The sequence below is a fragment of the Microcaecilia unicolor genome, chromosome 5 (genome assembly GCF_901765095.1).
Source record: "Microcaecilia unicolor chromosome 5, aMicUni1.1, whole genome shotgun sequence".
In the NCBI taxonomy this organism is placed as follows: Eukaryota; Metazoa; Chordata; class Amphibia; order Gymnophiona; family Siphonopidae; genus Microcaecilia; species Microcaecilia unicolor.
The window spans coordinates 268,000,174-268,014,390 of NC_044035.1; the positions used below are offsets into that span (position 1 = coordinate 268,000,174).

Genomic DNA, 14,217 nt, shown 5'->3' on the forward strand with positions numbered 1-14,217 from the left:
ATGCACTGCTCGCTAAGCATATTCTATAAAGTAATGCGTATAAGTTCTACCAGGCAGATCTCACAAGGGGGCATGGCTATGGGCAGGTCATGGGCATTCCTTACATTTATGAGCAGTGATATAGAATACTCTGGCTCTGCACCTAACTTAGGTGTCAGAATTTACACCAAGTTTTACTTAGCATAAGTACATAAATATTGCCATACTGGGAAAGACCAAAGGTCCATCAAGCCCAGCATCATGTTTCCAACAGTGGCCAATCCAGGTCACAAATACCTGGCAAGATCCCAAAACAGTACAAAACATTTTATACTGCTTATCCCAGAAATAGTGGATTTTCCCCAAGTCCATTTAATAACAGTCGCAGGAACGGGTGTTAGCTGCATGTCCTGTCTGTCCTAACCCTTATCCCTTACTTGTCATGTCTGTCTGTCTGTCTGTCTGTCATAATTAGATTGTAAGCTCTATTGAGCAGGGACTGTCTCTCCATGTTCAAGTGTGAAGCGCTGCGTACGTCCAGTAGCGCTATAGAAATGATAAGTAGTAGTAGTAGTATTCTATAAAACACACCTATTTTTAGGCATAGTTTATAGAATACGCCTAGGCGTATTTTTGTTCAGAGCCGATTTTTTAGGCATGATATATAAAAATCTAGCCCAATGGAGAGAATTCTATAAATCGGTATCAGAAAACATCGGCACTAAGCACTCTGCCATAAAAGGGGCTCCAGGTTGAGCGCCATTTATAGAACACTGCTTAGTGCTGATTCCCCCATCCACGGTGTCAATGCCAGTGCCCAACTCATGGCATTTGGGCACAGAAATGGCGCTATTCCATAAATATGTATGCAACTTTTCACAATGCTCCTGCCCCTCCTACGACTATGCCCCTTTTTGAGTTGCACACTAGGGGATTTAGGCACCCCGTCTTATACAATAGCACACAGACAGATGTGCATGTAAATCACTATTATTGCCAATTAACTGCAATAATTAACATCAATTAATTGTTAGTTAATGGCTTGCTAAACTATTTGCACGCACGTCTACACTCCATGCCGAAATTTCAGCACCCAAAATCCAGAGAAGTGTGCACTCTTTCCTGACCGTGTGTGCATAAGCAAAACATTAGGCAAATGCAAACCATCGTGCATATGTGCACACCCATTAAGAAAACTGTGCATTATGTGCACATATATGCAATCTTTCCCTATAGTGCTCACTATTATCGGTGAATGACATTTGTTTTAAACAACAGCCCATCCCTACAAAGAACCATAAAAGGCTATTGAAAATTTTAAGCTGATCAAAGTACCCTGTAGCACGATGGATAACTGCACAGGTACTTAAAACCAGTTGTGTAAATTACATAGCCCCTGCAGTGAAAGGGGCCCACTTACTAATTACGTAGCCCCTGCAGTGAAAGGGGCCACTCCCATATCTTTTGAGGTGAACCCTAACTCTTGAGGCCATTTGTGAAATTGTAAGTTGGGGGCCCAAAATCTGAAACTATGCCACTGTCAAGAACATTCAGCTCCTCCAATTCTTTTAAGATCATTCTTACCCCTCCTAATCCATAAGTTTATTCAAAGAAACATCCATTAAAATAAGTCCTCATGCAGATTTTTACCTAATCAAAGAGCCGCTGACAATAGACACTTCTACCAACATCTTCCTCATTACTCCATATTTTGCTAATTGCTCTGAGTCCTCCTCAGTAAGGCATATGTCCCATAATATATGTCTTTATGCCAAAATCCCTTAGAGATTGACTTCAATTATGTTGGTTAATGACTGCTTCCCACAGAGAGAGGACTGACTTACCAGGAAGGTCCATTTGATTAGTTTGATAGATATGGCATTTTTTCCTCATACTTTGTCTTCCCTTTTCAGATGCAACATGTAAGTTGGCACAATGTAGAGCCTTTTGCTTACAATTACGTACTTTATGTTTTCCATTTCTTCTTCTTTTTCCGCCAGTTTTCTTTCAAAATCTGATTTAATCTGTGAGAACTCAAGTTGGAAACGAAGTGTCTTGCTCTCTTCGTGTTCCAGAGCGCCCTGAGAAAAGACACAGTAAAAAAAATAATAAAATCCAAAAACAAACAAAAAAACATGAGCAAGGGTCACCTGATAACCATCTCACATCCTTTTACAGCTGAAGGTTTCCTCTTTGGGAATGTAGAAATACTTTTATCTCCAAGACATACAAAACCAAATATTGCTACAATGGTCCATTATCAGTTATTTGTGAAATTACTCTGTCATTCATGAATGACAATCAATAATTCCAAAACTGAAGTGAAATGTTCACATTTACCAATATTCACCTAAATGTAGCTGTATCATGATGGCCTTGACAGGAGCAATGGACACTGAAGGGACGTATTGGGGTAATTTTCTAATCAATTTCCTTCATGTAAAGCATATTCAGGGCTTCTTTTGAGGGGGTACTTGGGGGTACTGAGTACTGGCACCTTTTCCATTGTCTGCTAAATTGACCCATGGTCCCCAAGTTTTAATGAAAGAGATCAGGCTGTACACATCAATTCTGCCTTGTCATAGATTCTGTGACTAGTTGCAGGGGGCCTGGCTATTGTGGGGTACATCCCTCAGTGATCACCCCACACCTGAAAGGTGGTCTGGCATTTGAGTACCGGCACCTTTTTCTCTAGAAAAAACACACTGAGCATATTTAACGTGAGAAGTCTCTCTTATAAAATTGTACAACCGAATATTTGCATATTATTATGCACACCAACAAGATGGTGTGTACTTAAACATGCATTGCACAAAGGCATTCTTGAGGGCAAAGAGCAGAGGTGAGGCAGAGTTGTGATGTACACATGTATTTTATAAAATGCGCATGTACACACACATTCACACCTGCTGGAACAAGTGTAAATGTATACATGAGGGTTTGTTTGTTACTGGGGCTGGCTCTGAGTGCTTGCTTTATAAAGACTGGCACCTATGTTAGGTATTTAATGTTAGCTTTTCCTTCAACTAAGGGTGTACTGTTTAAAGCTGTATTTTCACACTCTTTTTTTTCTTCTCCGCTGTTTAACATTGGTTTGCTATATTGGCGGGGGGAGGAGGGGCTGTGATTTTCTTTTATTCGGGGGCCCTTTTACTAAGCCGCGTAGGCACCTATGCGCGCCCAATGTGCGTCAATTTGAAGTTACCGCCTGGCTACCGCGTTGCCCATGCAGTAATTTCATTTTTGATGCACGTCCGCTATGCGCATTGAAAATTGGGCAGTAACTCCTACTTGACGTGTGTAGGTGATCACCGCATGGTTAATGCGAGAGACCTTACCACTAAGTCAATGGTTGGCATTAAGGTCTCAGCCCCCAAATGGACATGCACCAATTTTTATTTTACCACACGTCCATTTTCGTTAAAAAGTTTTTAAAGGCCTTTTTCACAGACGCGCTGAAAAATGGATCTGTGTGCGCCCAAAACGTCCCTGCATTTGCGCACCCCATTTTTCAGCACACCTTAGTAAAAGGCCACCTTAATCTGTATTCTGTAGTTGTGTGTTAATTTCCTGGTGACTCTATCAGCTTGTTACCTAATAGATGTAACTCGCCTTGAATCTTTAACAGAGTTGGCGAGAAATAACTCTCTGATAGCATAGCATTTTGTAAAGTAGATGTGAAAAGTTATGCACTGATTATATAGTTATTCCATTAGAGAAATGGCATGCATACATCTATGACTGCACAACCATGTGTATATGACAATCTTCCGACTGAACGCTATTTTGTAAATACTACTACTACTACAAATCATTTCTATAGCACTACCAGTCGTACGCAGCGCTTCACAATTGAATATGAAGAAAAGACAGTCCCTGCTCAAAAGAGCTTACAATCTAAATCAGGACAGACAGACACAACAAATAAGGAATAAGGGTAGGACAGACAGATAGGATACATAGGGGAAGGGACTATTGAAGAGAGGAAGACAAGATAAGGTTACGAGCAGGTGACAAGTTAGGAATTAAAAGCAGCATCAAACAGGTAGGCCTTTAGCCCGGATTTGAAGGCGGCCAGGGATGGAGCTTGGCGTAATGGCTCAGGAAGTCTATTCCAGGCATAAGGTGCGGCGAGATAAAAGGAACGGAGTCTGGAGTTAGTGATGGAGGAGAAGGGTGCAATTAGGAGAGATTTGCCTAGTGAACGGAGTTCCTGGGAAGGAGTGTAGGGGGAGATGAGGGTGGAGAGGTAGTGAGGGGCAGCAGAGTGAATGCACTTATAGGTTAATAAGAGGTTATATGCACTTATAGGTTAATAATACACCTGTATCTTTCATAGCATGTATTTTGTAGGTAGACATACACATAGGCAAAGTCTGGATGGGAACTGCACTTGCATGCGTAACTTATAGACTATTATGTTATGTTCTCCAGCACTTAGATGCCCTCATGCCAGCTCTATGGCTGGTATAAGCGCTTGCACCTAACTTATAGGTGCGTATTTTTGTGGTTACACAAATATTCTATAAAAGAAAGTAGGAGTCTCCATTCCTTTATAGAATAAACTCCTACCAGGTGCCTGTTTCTAGGCACCCAGTTATAGAATAGCCCTCTATGAAGTCAACTCCAGAAAGGTCACCTAAAGTTAGGTACCAACATTTTATTCTGTAACAGCAGTTAAGCTTGAAACTGATGTTATAGAATACTAGCATAAGTTGGTTTTATGTGCCAACATTTAGCCGTGACCACTTATGCCACGTTTTGGCAGCATAAATGCATGTGTCTATATGAAGCCCTGGATGTTTGCACAATGTTCCATTATTGCAGAAAAATGTCCAAATCATAAGCCTTCCCTTGTCCCGCCCAAAACATGCCGCTTTGAGATTTAGACCAACTGTGGAGAAAAACATCTTAAAAATGAATTTCAAAAAGAGCGATTTGGACATTTTGGCAAAAAAAAAAAAAAATCCATCTGCCACTTTGTACCACTTTTTAGAGGTTTTTTTGTTTTGAAAATGAGCCCCATTATATACTATCCTGAGGCATTCCTACAAGAGCAAATTGTTAGCCTTTGAATGTGTATAGAACAATGCTTAAAAGCAGATCACATAAAAACCACAGAAACGAGTGAATAAAAAAGGAGAAGTGGTTTATTAAAACAGCCACCCGACGTGGCCACGTTTCGCCCTCAGGCTGCATCAGGGGTAAAAAAAACCCCTACAAAATAAAAGCATACAAACTGAGTCTACAGCATCGTTACAAATCAAAACTTTCAAGCAATAACTCAAAAAGTATTAAATAATTAAAATCATATTAAAACTATAAAATAGTAAAACAGTAAAGAGAACTTTAATTTAAAAGAACATTAAATACAACATTGAATATAACAGCAATCAAAGTTTTAAAGAATATATACTCACAAACAGGCAACAGGAGAACATAGTGTGATAGTGTATGTGAAGGCAAACACCAAGCATTGAGATTCTATCATATGTTTTGCATTTCAGGTGGTTTGATTGTTTTTTACTCTTAGGGGTAGACTCTGTTAGGTATGTAGAAAAGTACTTTTTGTAATATTTAGATATTTAATATGAGCACTTGAACACCTAAGTCACATGAAATTATATGTTTTATTGAATTGCATGTCACTATGGATAACACATTGACTTATTTGTTCTGCCTTCACATACACTATCACACTATGTTCTCCTGTTGCCTGTTTGTGAATATATATTCTTTTAAACTTTGATTGCTGTTGTATTCAATGTTTTATTTAATGTTCTTTGAAGTTCTCTGTTTTTATTGTTTTACTATTTTATAGTTTTAATATTATTTTAATTATTTAATACTTTTTGAGTTATTGTTTGAAAGTTTTGATTTGTAATGATGCTGTAAACTCAATTTGTATGTTTTTATTTTGTAGTTTTTTTTTATCCCTGACGCAGCCTGAGGGCAAAACGTGGCCACGTTGGGTAACTGTTTTATTCAGGGCCGGTCTTAGGCCGAGGCGACCGAGGCAGCCGCATAGGGCCCCGTGCTTAGGAGGGCCCCGCGCGGCGCGCCTCAGTCAGCCTTGACCTAGTTTCGCCCGGGGATCGCCGCCGCTCGTCCGAACTGCCCGCCCTCTTCTCTCCCCCACGATCGATCATCAATCCCTTTCCTTTTTTGCTTTAAATTTACCTCCAGTCCGGCAGCGTCAGTGAAAGCGCTCCCAGCCAGTAAAAGCGCTTCTCCTCGCTGTGTCCCGTCTTCTTCTGACGTCATGACGTCAGAAGAAGGCGGGACACAGCGAAGAGAAGCGCTTTTACTGGCTGGGAGCGCTTTCACTGACGCTGCCGGACTGGAGGTAAATTTAAAAGCAAAAAAGGAAAGGGATCAATGATCAATCGTGCATCGTGGGGGAGAGAAGAGGGCGGGCAGGGGAAAGAGAGACATGGATGGGATGGCAGGGCTCAGGGAGAGAGGGGAATTGCTGGATACATGGGTGAATGGAGGGGGGCAGGGGAGAGAGGAACAGATGGGAGGGCAGGGCCCAGGGAGAGGAGAAATTGCTGGAAATGGAGGGGAAGGGAGAGGGGACAATTACTGGATGTGGATGGAGGAGGGAAGGGCAGAGAGGGCCAAGGATGGACTTGGATGGAATGGCAGGGCCCAGGGAGAGAGGGGAATTGCTGGATACATGGGTGAATGGAGGGGGGCAGGGGAGAGAGGAACAGTTGGGAGGGCAGGGCCCAGGGAGAGGAGAAATTGCTGGAAATGGAGGAGAGGGGAAAATTGCTGGATGTGGATGGAGGAGGGAAGGCAGAGAGGGCCAAGGATGGACTTGGATGGGATGGCAGGGCCCAGGGCGAGGAGAAATTGCTGGAAATGGAGGGGAGGGGAGAGAGGAGAATTGCTGGATGTGGATGGAGGAGGGAAGGGCAGAGAGGGCCAAGGATGGACTTGGATGGGATGGCAGGACCCAGGGAGAGGAGAAATTGCTGGAAATGGAGTGGAGGGGAGAGAGGAGAAATGCTGGATGTGGATGGAGGGCAAATTGTTGAATTTAAGGGCTGGATCGGAACACTTTGAAGGCAGATGCTGAAACTGGAGAAAGGATAGGGACAGGGGGCTACAGATGGTAGACAGAACACATAAGGACACAGGAGGATGGTGGACACGGTGAGAGAAAAAATATCAAACGGAAAGAAGACACTGTATAAAACAGAAGACACTGGGACCAAAGCGAATAGAAAAACTAAATGATCAGACAACAAAGGTAGAAAAAAAGTATTTTATTCAGAATTTATTAATTGGAATATGTCAGCTTTTAGAAATGTGCATCTGTGATATTTTGCATGTAAGTTTCAATTTTTCTAGTATTGCTGCATGCTGAGTCTGACTTCTTGAGGTAACTTTCCATTCAGTATTTTGCCTTCATATTTGTTGTGTCATGTGTTTTTCATGTGTGATCAAGGTACAGTATCCTGCTAGCATGTAGTATTTGCAGCCCTTTTTTTTTTCACAAGGTAGTGTATTGGTGTTATAGAGCCTGGTGTAATTACAGTTCTGCCTTTCCATGCATAAGGTTGTAGCTCGTCCTGTCCTTGGAATTAGTGCTGTTATGGTTTGGTAAGGTTCTGACTGTGTTTTTGCACAAGTTTGTGTATAGTGTTTTGCAGTGGAGAGATTGTGTGTCCACACCTCTGACCCCCCGGGGTTATGAGAATTTGAACTCCTAATTGTGGACTTGAACTGAATAATTTCTTGGGAGGGGGGGTTTCATGATAGCATTGTGCTTATTATTTCAATCAGTTTTTCTGTACAAGTTTAGCTTCATTTGTCTTTATTTGAAATTTCATAAATAAAAATTTTTCTAAAAATTGAATAATCTTATCAATAGGCGGGGGGCGGGGCTAGGATAGGGGCGGGGATAGGATGGGGCCCCACCAAATTGTTCTGCATAGGGCCCTGCACTTGCTAAGACCGGCCCTGGTTTTATTAACCACTTCTACTTTTTATTTACTCATTTCTGTGTTTTTTATGTGATCTGCTTTTATCTTGTTGATTTCTCAGTGGGCAGATTAGTGCCTTTTGTTTTTGCAGTTATCCTTGGCTTTCCATGAAGAAATGGTTAAGCATCATTCTAAATGTATTCAAGAGGTGGTATTTTGAAGAAAGGGTGTGGGAATACCAAGCTGGTTCCTTAGCTCAGCTTTATATCTGGTCAGAGTATATAATTAAAAAAAAATCATTTATTGATAATATATTTGAATTGAAGATAACTGAATATATTTTTTAATATGAAAAACTGTTTATGGTTCTTAATAATGGTCTTTAGGAGAAGTCTATGAATATATTTGCACAATTTGTTCTTCTAGCAGTGTCTCAGGATCACAACTGATACCTCTTCTATCCACTAAAACAATTTTATGAGAACAGGAACAAATATTTATGTACAAAATGTTGAACAGAAAACACAGGATGGTATTCTAATATCCAGCACAGGGAGGTTTTATACACCTTTATTGTCTGCATGACTTTTTAGGCATCAATAGGTCTCTTTTTTGGACTTTTCACATATGCGCCCTTTTAGAACATTACCCCTATTGTTCTTTATAACATCAACACCTCCATTCTTGTGACCAGCAGAAGAAAGGAGGTGTTGATGCCCCTGTATAAGTCGTTAGTGAGGCCCCACCTGGACTATTGTGTTCAGTTTTGGAGGCCATATCTTGCTAAGGATGTAAAAAGAATTGAAGCGGTGTAAAGAAAAGCTACAAAAAAGGTATGGGATTTGCGTTACAAGACGTATGAGGCGAGACTTGCTGACCTGAACATGTATACTCTGGAGGAAAGCAGAAACAGGGGTGATATGATACAGACGTTCAAATATTTGAAAGGTATTAATCCACAAATGAACCTTTTCCGTAGATGGGAAGGCGGTAGAACTAGAGGACATGAAATGAGATCGAAGGGGGGCAGACTCAAGAAAAATGTCAGGAAGTATTTTTTCATGGAGAGAGTGGTGGATGTTTGGAATGCCCTCCCGCGGGAGGTGGTGGAGATGAAAACGGTAACGAAATTCAAGAATGCATGGGATAAACATAAAGGAATCCTGTTCAGAAGGAATGGATCCTCAGAAGCTTAGCGAAGATTGGGTGGCAAAGCCGGTGGGGGGGGGGGGAGGGAGGGCTAGTGGTTGGGAGGCAGGGCTAGTGCTGGGCAGACTTCTACGGTCTGTGCCCTGAAAATGGCAGATACAAATCAAAGTCAGGTATACACATAAAGTAGCACATATGAGTTTATCTTGTTGGGCAGACTGGATGGATCATACAAGTCTTTCTCTGCCGTCATCTACTATGTTACTATGTAGGTTTGGGCTCTGTAGCATAACAGGGATTGGTATGTACACTGCTTCCTTGATGTTCTCGGGGACATCCATTGTACTCTATTCCAAAGATGTCCCTATCTGCGCAGTGTTCTGGAATTCCTGGCAGCAGGGAATCTCTCAGTCTGGACTGAAGGAGTTCAACCCTCTGATTAAAATGGAGGCATTTCTAAGGAAATTGTAATATTACAGTGTTTTCTGAGAGTCCCCAGGTTGTGCAATGTTATTGGTCAAGAAGCCAGTGTCCAGGGTCAAGACTGGATCTGCAACACCATCTCCGGAGAGGCCTAGCACAGAATTTACCACAACTCAGAGGCCTGATGGAGGAGTATGAATGATGGACTTGTATCAGGACTCAGTGCCACCATTATAGAGCCTCCTGTGGACAGACTGAACCTGGAGCTTCTCCACGCACTGGCTATTTAAAGTAAATTTTAATAATTGTTTATTGTTTCATCCCTGTTTGTTATTTCCTTGTTATAACTTTGACAGTCCATTGTAATATCTTTTTTTTTTAATCTACGGTTTACTTTGTTAGCATTGTGTCAGTGACTAATCAGTGATTCCAGATAGGGCCATAGCTAGCTATAGGCTTCTTTTACAAAGCCGCACTAGCGATTCCTGTGCGGCAAATGAGAGGAAGCCCATAGGAATTGAATGGGCTTTTTCTCATTTGCCCCACCAAATATCGGTAGCGCAGCTTTGTAAAAGTAGCCCTATGTGTGGCTAGTGTGACCGCACAGGATGCAAGGGCAACTGGAGCACTAAACTTGTAACCTGTCCGTTGTCTTCCTTGACAGCACATCATTAGTGAGTGGGGTGTAAGCATTTGGGGAGGGGGGAAGCATAAGGAGTGTTTATAGCTTGCAACACTCCCAATCCCAGCATTTTCTGTATTTAATCAGTGGGTGCCTTTCTAGAAACTGTATGATGCCCGTTGGTCTTGTGGAGTCTCAGGCTCCCTAGGAACCACCAGGGAATAGCCTGCAGGGTGTATTACTTGTTCAGAGGAAGACTGGAACCAAGCTGGTGGGTGGGAGATTGCTAATGAAGGAGCACATGCGCAGTAGGAGGTAAGGCCTAAGCAGATGTCCATAGGTTTAACCATGAGTGGACCATGAGTCTCCAAATGTCCATAGGTTTAACCATGAGTGGACAGTAGGGATACAGGACAGGCTTACCTCAGCCTCTTCCAGTGCCACCTGCACCTCAGACTTTTCTTGTTCCACCTGTTTCTTGATCTTTTCTATCTCATGGAGGCTTTTGCTTCCTTCACTGATCTGGTCTGTTAGGTCAGCAATCTCCTCTAAAAAAAAAGGGCAATAATGTTGGATAAAAATGTAAAGGGTTGCCAGCATACTTAGGAAACAAACATGACAACATCCCCAAAGGCAACTTCCAAACCGAAACCTCAGCTTCTAAATGGGAAATCAAACGGAGCAACAGTGCAGAAGTATATACACACTTGTGTACTGTGGGCCCAATATTCATAGGACATATGCTTCTATCTTGAGTTATGCTCCTAAATTGGCCTCTTTGAACATTTATGAGGGCTGAGCACCTAAATTTATACTCAAAATTTCACAAGTCTAGTGTTGAAAATTGATGCTAAGCTACTAACTTCTTTTCCCCACCCTAAAGACACCCCTGTTGCCAGTCACTTTTTATGCTCCTTACAGTTAGGAGCATAAAAAGTGACTGGCAACAGGGGTGCATAAAAAGTGACTGGCAACAGGGGTGTCTTTAGGGTGGGGAAAAGAAGTTAGTAGCTTAGCATCGATTTTCAACACTAGGCTCATAAATTAGACTCATAGATCTAGGCAAATGAATGGCAGGCCTAAATTTAGAAGCTTAACTTTTATGTTATAAATTAAGTTGAATTTTCAGTTGAAAACTTAGACTCCTATGTTTGGCTGACAATAGGGCACAAATTTAGGAGCATAACTTGGAAGCTAACAGAGCAATTCTCCAATCTTAGGCACGCCAAAGGTGCCATTAGTCAGTGGTGTATTTTTAGAAGGTGCGTCTGTTTTATACTCACCCCCTGTCAGACCCGGCCCCCTGCCGCCAATGCCTTAAAATCACCTCCACTCCAGTCTTCGGCCAGACAGTGGCACTCATAGGTTGCCTGCGGCCTGCACCAGGGCTTTTTCTCTGAACTGTCCCACTCTTCACAATACAGGAAGTTGTGTCAGAAGGGGTGGGACGATTCAGAGAGAAAGTCCTGATGCAGGCAGTCAATGAGTGCCACTGTCACTACCCAGGTAAAGACTGGAGCAGAGATGATTTTAAGGTACTGGGAGGGGGGAAGGCTCGGGAGATGCACCCCTATTAAAAATTCCTGGCTATGCCACTACCATTGATTGACAGGCAGGTATGTGATTAGGCGCTATTCTATAATGTGACACCTAACTGCAAGGGGGGCATACATGTGGGTGGAGCAAGGATGGGCCATGGGGGTGTCTCTCAGTTACACATGTAGTTTAGAGAATACTATAAATTATGTGCCTCACTCTGTGCACTTAATTGTGCCAGCTTATGCTTACCATTGACATGGAGTGAGGACATGTCTAAACATGGGCATGCCAATGCTGACACATACCAGTATTCTATAACTGAATCTTGGTGCCAAGATGTCGTTATAGCATTGGCTCTAATCATACTGCATTGGGGCCATGCCAGGTCATAAGTACCTGGCAGAAACCCAAATTGTGGCAACACTCCATACTACAAATCCCAGGGCAAGCAGTTGCTTCCCATGTCTGTGTCAATATCAGACTATGGACTTTTCCTCCAGGAATTTTTCCAAACCTTTTTTAAACCCAGATACGCTAACCGCTGTTACCACCTCCTCCGGTTAAGGTCTGGAACTCTTTGCCGGAGGAGGTGGTAACAGTTAAGTTTTGGAAGGCCAACCCAACTTAACTGTGGGCACATCCAAAACGACAGGTCTGGCTGTACCACTGCCATACGTACATAAATGCTATTAGGCTAATGATTTACGTGCATAATCATGGTGTGACTTTTAGTGTATACTTATAAAATTACTATCCACGTGCCTTTGAATATTGATGGCTTGAAGAGTTATATATTACTGTTGAAAATGCTTAGTCTAGTTTTCTCAGCTTATACAGAAGCCCTTTCTACAGATTCCAGGTTATGTGCATTAGGCATGTGGTAAACGCAACCAGATGCCATCACTTTCTGTTATGCAAACAGCCTGATCTCTCATGCATCTGGGAAGAGAGCAGAGCAGAGAAAGTAAAGGAACAAATGGAGAGAGCAGAGACCCCCCCCCCTCCAGGCCCGCCCATCCTTCACACGCTGTCGCTGCCCTTTTGTCCCACGGAGGCAGCGTTCAGCGTTTCCTTCCTGCCCTGTCTTCTCCCCAGGCTCCCCTGCATCGTCCCGGCCTCCAAGTGGAATCGTTTTCCTTTTCGGCCGTCGTGCTGCGCTGCCATACACACAGGCAGCTTCGCTCCTCCCCCGCCGCGTCCATTCTGGCCCTCTCTGATGCACTTCCTGTTAGGGCCGGATGAACGCGGCGGGGGAGGAGCGAAGCTGCCTGTGTGTATGGCAGCGCAGCGCGACGGCCGAAAAGGAAAACAATTCCTCTTGCAGGGACGATGCAGCGGAGCCTGGGGAGAAGACAGGGTAGGAAGGAAACACTGCCTCCGCGGGACAAAAGGGCTGCGACAGCGCGGGAAGGATGTGGATTCGCGGGCCTGGGGGGAAGTGGCTGAGCTGCTGGGACATAGGAGGGAGAGGAGGAAGGGACTTGAGGGAAAGAAGAGAGAGCTACTGGGACATGGGAGGGAGAGGAAGAAGGGACTGGAGGGAAGGGAGAAGCTGCTGGGACATGGGAGGGAGAGGAAGAAGGGACTGGAGGGAAGGGAGCAGCTGCTGGGACATGGGAGGGAGAGGAAGAAGGGACTGGAGGGAAGGGAGAGAGCGTCTGGGACATGGGAGGGAGAGGAAGAAAGGACTGACGGGAAGGGAGAGCTGCTGGGACATGGGAGGGACTGGCGGGAAGGGAGAGAGCTACTGGACATGGGATGGAGAGGATGAGGGGATTGGATGGAAGGGAGAGAGCTGCTGGACATGGGAGGGAGAGGAGGAAGGGGCTGGAGAGCTGCTGGACAAGGAAGGAAGAGGAAGAAGGGATTAGAGGGAAGAGAGCTGCTGGACATGGGAGGATAGGGAGAGAAAGAGGGGAGATGGATGAAAGGATGCAGAGAGAAAGGGGAGAAACTAGAAGGATGTGGAGAGCGGGAGGAGACTGAACAGAAAAGGGTAGAGAGATAGACACTGAATAGAAGGAGAGGGGAGATAGAGACACTAGATGGAAGGATCAGGAGAGAGGGTAGATGAGTGGAAGGATAAGGAGAGAAAGAGGGAAGACACTGGATGGAAGGGTAGGGAGAAAAAGGAGACGCTGGATGCAAAAGAAAGAGGGGAGACACTGGAAGGATGGGGAGAGAAAGAGGGGAGCTGCTGGATGGAAAGAGGGAGAGGACAGAGTAGGGAAAGACTGGAGAATAAGAGGAAGGGGCATGTGGCGAACAAGGGTGAGGAAAAGATGAAAAGCCATAGGTAATGAATGGACAGGAAACCCTAGCAAGAGAAAGACGAAGGAAAGCAGAATCTAGAGACTGGGAGCAACACAATGAGAAAAAGTAAATGGCCAAACAACAAAGGTAAAGAAAATAATTTTATTTTTAATTTAGGATAAAGTAATATGGTACCTGTGTTAATAAAGTTTCAGAGACCAATACTTCCTTCCTTAGGTCAGGAGAGGATACTGTAACAGCATTGTACTGACCTGAGACAGGAGGTTTTGGCTTCTGAAAGCTCACTGAAAAGTGTGA

At 43.6% G+C, this 14,217-nt stretch overlaps 1 protein-coding gene across 1 annotated transcript in view; it reads right to left on the minus strand.

Annotated features, from left to right (window-relative positions):
- MYH15 (myosin heavy chain 15) overlaps positions 1 to 14,217 on the minus strand; it is a 160,287-nt gene that overhangs the window by 29,662 nt on the left and 116,408 nt on the right. The window contains exons 34-35 of the mRNA XM_030204176.1: positions 10,531 to 10,655; positions 1,945 to 2,060 (exon numbers count right to left, since the gene is read on the minus strand). Coding sequence (XP_030060036.1) covers positions 1,945 to 2,060; positions 10,531 to 10,655 — 241 coding nt within the window. The remainder of the gene's footprint in view (positions 1 to 1,944; positions 2,061 to 10,530; positions 10,656 to 14,217) is intronic.